Raw genomic sequence first — 4,534 nt, forward strand, 5'->3', positions numbered from 1 at the left:
GGAAGCAGGCTCCCCGCTGAGCAGAGAGCCCGATGCGGGACTCGATCCCAGGACTCTGAGATCATGACCTGAGCCGAAGGCAGCGGCCTAACCCACTGAGCCACCCAGGCGCCCTCTTAAACATCTCTTAACATCAATGTCATGCAGACCACTGCACAGAAACATTCATGGGTCTCTTTCAGGAAGGCAATTATCATAGCACAATGAACACCGGAACACAAAACTGTGCCCCAGGACCAGACACCACTTCCATCTAGTACTCAGATTTGCTACATCTAACTACAGGACACCTCAAACTCATTGCAGCCAAAGCTGAATTCATTATATTCATTCAAATTTGTTCCTTGATTCATAATGCCTTTCCTGGTTATCCATATCACCACCTAGTCACCTAGTCACCCAAGCAAAAAGTAGAGGGAACTCCTCTCTCTTTTTCTACACTCCCTCCCCATAAATCATCAACTTTCTCAAATGTTCTCTCTTCTCCATCCTTAGTGCTACTTCTTTAGTTCAGGTCCTATTTCTTTAGTTCACTGTTGCTATGGACTTCTGTATCAATTCCCCAGTTCATCTCCCTGCATGTAGTCCTAACTCCCTCAAATCCATTCTTCATATAATTTCCAAAGCAATATTTCTAAAATGTGCATCTAAGTTGTCAAATTTGTTACCATAAAGTTGTTCAAAATATTTACTTACTATCTTTTTAATGTCTGAAGGATCTGTAGTGATGTCCCCTCTATTTATATATGTATTTAGACTACAAGGTCCTAGAAATCAGGGCCTGAATTATCTTTTCAACACTGTACCCCTTAATATATTAATACATTACCACATACATATAGATTCACAGTTAAGTACTGACTATGAGGTACTAACTTGGATTCCTATTGCACTCCTTCCGAGTGCATTGGATCATTGTGAGGAGCAACTCTAACACAGTAATAGTGCTGTCTTCTCAAGAACCTTTTAACATAGCAATAGAGTACTGCTATGTTCTTAATTTATAGAGGCCAACAGTCAGTGGTGAGTCAATCTCATTCATCCTCTCTCACCCTCATAAAGCTGAAAAATCACTGGGATCAAACATCCCTCAAGTTTTATGAGTATATTTAATTGTCATAGCTCACCTTCAAATCCAACACGCTCAAGCAGGTTCAATGGGTACCAAATTAAAGGTTTGTTCCCAACTGGAAGCAGAGGTTTGGGAATGCTGGAAGTCAGGTCTGTCATCCGAGATCCCCCTCCAACTGCCATTACTACTGCTTGAAATTCCATTTTCACAAACTGCTGTCACAGAAAAAAAAAAAAAAAAAAAAATTAACAGGAAAAAAAAATTATAAAATTCAAAGCACACACAGTACTAACCCTACTTCTACTTAGGTTATTGATACTATGTCAAATGTGCCACTTGCAACTCCAAAAACCACAGTAAGAAAGTTTCCTTAGCTATAGTATAAGCATCACCTTTATTATATTTTTTGACTCACCAATACATACTCTCAGCTCCAGCCAAGGGAGATGGGCTGAAGGAGGCATGTGAATTAAAGAAACTTGGCCCTTTGCCTTGAGGTGCTCACAATTAAGTGGAGAAGACAAATTTGGTAAATTACAATATACTATGGTTAGTGTCATAGCAGAGATATATTCAAGATGCAGTAGGCATATAGTCTCAGTCTTCCTAGAAAAGTCCAGAAAAGTTTTATAGGAAGGTAAGATCTGAGCTGACTCTTCAAGGATTAAGAGTTTACCAAGTGGGGTGGGTGTGTGTGTGTGTAATGGAATAAAACTCAGCCATCAAAAAGAATGAAATCTTGCCATTTACAATGACATGTATAGAACTGGAGGGATTTATTCAAAGCAAAATAAGTCAGTCAGAGAAATACAAATATCATATGATTTCATGCATATGTGGAATTTGAGAAACAAAACATGAACATAGGGGAATGGAAGGAAAAATAAGTAAAGATGAAAACAGAGAAGACGACAAACCATAAGAGACACTCAACTCTAGGAAATAAATTGAGCATTGCTGGAGTGGAGGTATGTGGGGGAATGGGGTAACTGGGTGATGGGCATTGAGGAGGGCACTTAAAGTTATGAGCACAGGGTGTTATATGCAACTGGTAAACCACTAATTTCTACCCCTGAAACTAATAATACAGTATATGTTACCTAAACTGAATTTAAATAAAAAGAAAACTTTAAAAAGGAGTTTACCAAGTGGGCTTCTAATGAGTTATTTCTTGAAAAAAGAGTTAACAGCAATAAATACAAAATATATAAATAAATATAATGTATAAATATATAAATAAAAAATAAATACAAGCATATTAGGTCTCTGAAAAGTATAAAATGACTTAAAACGTCTCCAATAACTCAGCCATCTGCTCCCATCTTTTCATTATCCCCAATGATGAAAGATACTGCTATAAACACAAATGCAGGCTTGCATCTGAACCTAGATTTGCAGAGCCCAGTGGCAGAAACAAATCAGATTAATTCCCTTTTCTAAACTCAAGGTAATAAACAAACCTGTTTGACCTTCAAAATAATCTCTTTACAGGTGCTACCACAGAAAAGATGCATAGTAAAAGGTCATAAACTTTACTGATTTAAAATAAAAGTACTTCTTGATTTACAACAAATGATATAACTTCTTTTTTTAAGATTTTATTTATTTATTTGACAGAGATCACAAGTAGGCAGAGAGGCAGGCAGAGAAAGAGGGGAAGCAGGCTTCTTGCTGAGCAGAGCCAGATGCCATGTGGGGCTCTGGGATCATGACCTGAGCACACGGTAGAGGCTTTAACCCACTGAGCCACCCAGGCACCCCTGATATAACTTTTTAAATACAAGTGTGAAATGCAATGTTCAGAAAAAAAATTATTTGACAGTAAGTTGACAAATAATATTGCACCTTTATTCATAATTATGATCATCTCTAGGCCCCTCATCAATATTTAAACTGCAGCACTTAAACCCAGTACACCCGAGGCACAAAGTGAAAGCTCCTGCACAACATCTACAACTTAAAGATACAGTAATTTCGGGGCACCGGGGTGGCTCAGTCCATTAACCGTCTGCCTTTAGCTCAGGTCATGATCCCAGGGTCCCAGGAGCCTGGGACCCCTCTGCGGGCTCCCTGCTCAGCCGGGAGCCTGCCTGTTTTTCCCTCTCCTTCTGCTGCTCTCTCTCAACTAAATAAATAAAATCTTAAAAATAAAAGAAAAAAGGTACCATAATTTCAATTCCAGCAAGCATTGCCTCAGATTAGAATTTAAATTCAATTTGGCTGGCACTATATAATTCGTTTCACATCTGATGTTATTATGAAGAGAACATTGGCGCTTTCGCAGTCAGAAGACCTGAGTTTGAGTTCTGGTTCTACCACTTACAGGCAAGGCCTGACATTTAAGGCCTGACATTTAAAACTCTAAGCCTCCTCAATTCCTAGAAGGGAACCTGGTACTTAAGCTCACAAACCCTGAAGCAGAATGTCAAATGCCGCAGTGTCACAACTCTGGGTAATGGGAGTCTCCCAAGCTTTGGCGGGGGGTGGGGAGGTGTTCATGGCATCTCAGACATGCTTCCATTATTGCAGTTATTGCCTCTCTCTTTGTCAACTGGTGAGATAAAACACTACCATAATGGGTCTTTCATCTGGAGCTTGTTGTATTCCGATTTGATTGCTTTGCCCCAAACAACGAAAAACAGGCAGAATAAATAAATGAAGGGCTGAAGTGGAAAGAGTTCAGGTACTCTGCGGAGTGTGTGGTCCCCGATCTGGTCCTCGCTGTGACTTCAAGCAGATGCTACCCTCCTGAAACTCCTCTCCATCTGTTGCACAAAGTGGTTGGCTCCCTTCTAGTTCGGCCACTTAGCTGCCTGCCCGGTCCTGGCAGGGACTCGAGCTGGAGACCCTGGAGCTCTGCACCCTCGCCCACCCCATCAGGCCTTCCTCGGCCGGGATCAAGAAGCCTGCTTCCCCCACATGAAGCGGGACCCCGTGGCCCTCACCGCCGTGTTCATTCCCAACAGCCAGCTCGTAAGGGGCCTGACAGCGCAAAAGCCGCAGCTTTACCTCTCAACTCCCGGCGCGCCACAACAGCTCCCAGCGCTCCCCACGCTCCCCACGCCGCCTGCGACTGAGAGCCTAAAGGCGCAGGCGCGCGATGGCCAAGCATATCGATGGGACCGCAGGCCCGCAGAGCAGAGAGGAGCGCCGAGCAATAGATTACGTAGCGAGCGTTTGCATTCTTAGAGGAGGAGAGGAGGCACAGTGGTCTGTTCCCTTTCGTTCATTCACAAGTCATCAACGCCCATTGAGTGTCCTTCCTAATGCTGCGCTCCTGGAATCCTGGAACAAGTCACGGTCTCTTGCTTCAAGATCTCTTTCTACCACCTGGCCCCTACTACTACTACTGGGCTAGCCAGTGGAGAAATGTCTAAATGCCCTTGCAGGCCAGGGATTGCCAAGGCTTTCTAGGTCTGCGATGTCTAAGGCAGAGACTCACATCGGCTATGTGAACCAGAC

The 4,534-nt window shown here is 42.6% G+C and overlaps 1 protein-coding gene across 2 annotated transcripts in view; it reads right to left on the reverse strand.

The window, feature by feature from the left end:
* EIF2B3 (eukaryotic translation initiation factor 2B subunit gamma) overlaps positions 1–4,172 on the reverse strand; it is a 128,835-nt gene extending 124,663 nt beyond the window's left edge. Inside the window, exons 1-2 of one of the 2 annotated variants that reach the window (XM_059374557.1) lie at positions 4,082–4,172; positions 1,128–1,287 (exon numbers count right to left, since the gene is read on the reverse strand). In XM_059374557.1, the coding sequence (XP_059230540.1) occupies positions 1,128–1,275 (148 nt within the window). In that variant the 5' untranslated portion in view covers positions 1,276–1,287; positions 4,082–4,172. The remainder of the gene's footprint in view (positions 1–1,127; positions 1,288–4,081) is intronic. The other variant, XM_059374556.1, reaches the window with a different exon arrangement.
* Between the last annotated feature and the right edge of the window lie 362 nt (positions 4,173–4,534).

The sequence above is a fragment of the Mustela nigripes genome, chromosome 14 (assembly GCF_022355385.1).
Source record: "Mustela nigripes isolate SB6536 chromosome 14, MUSNIG.SB6536, whole genome shotgun sequence".
Lineage (NCBI taxonomy): Eukaryota > Metazoa > Chordata > Mammalia > Carnivora > Mustelidae > Mustela > Mustela nigripes.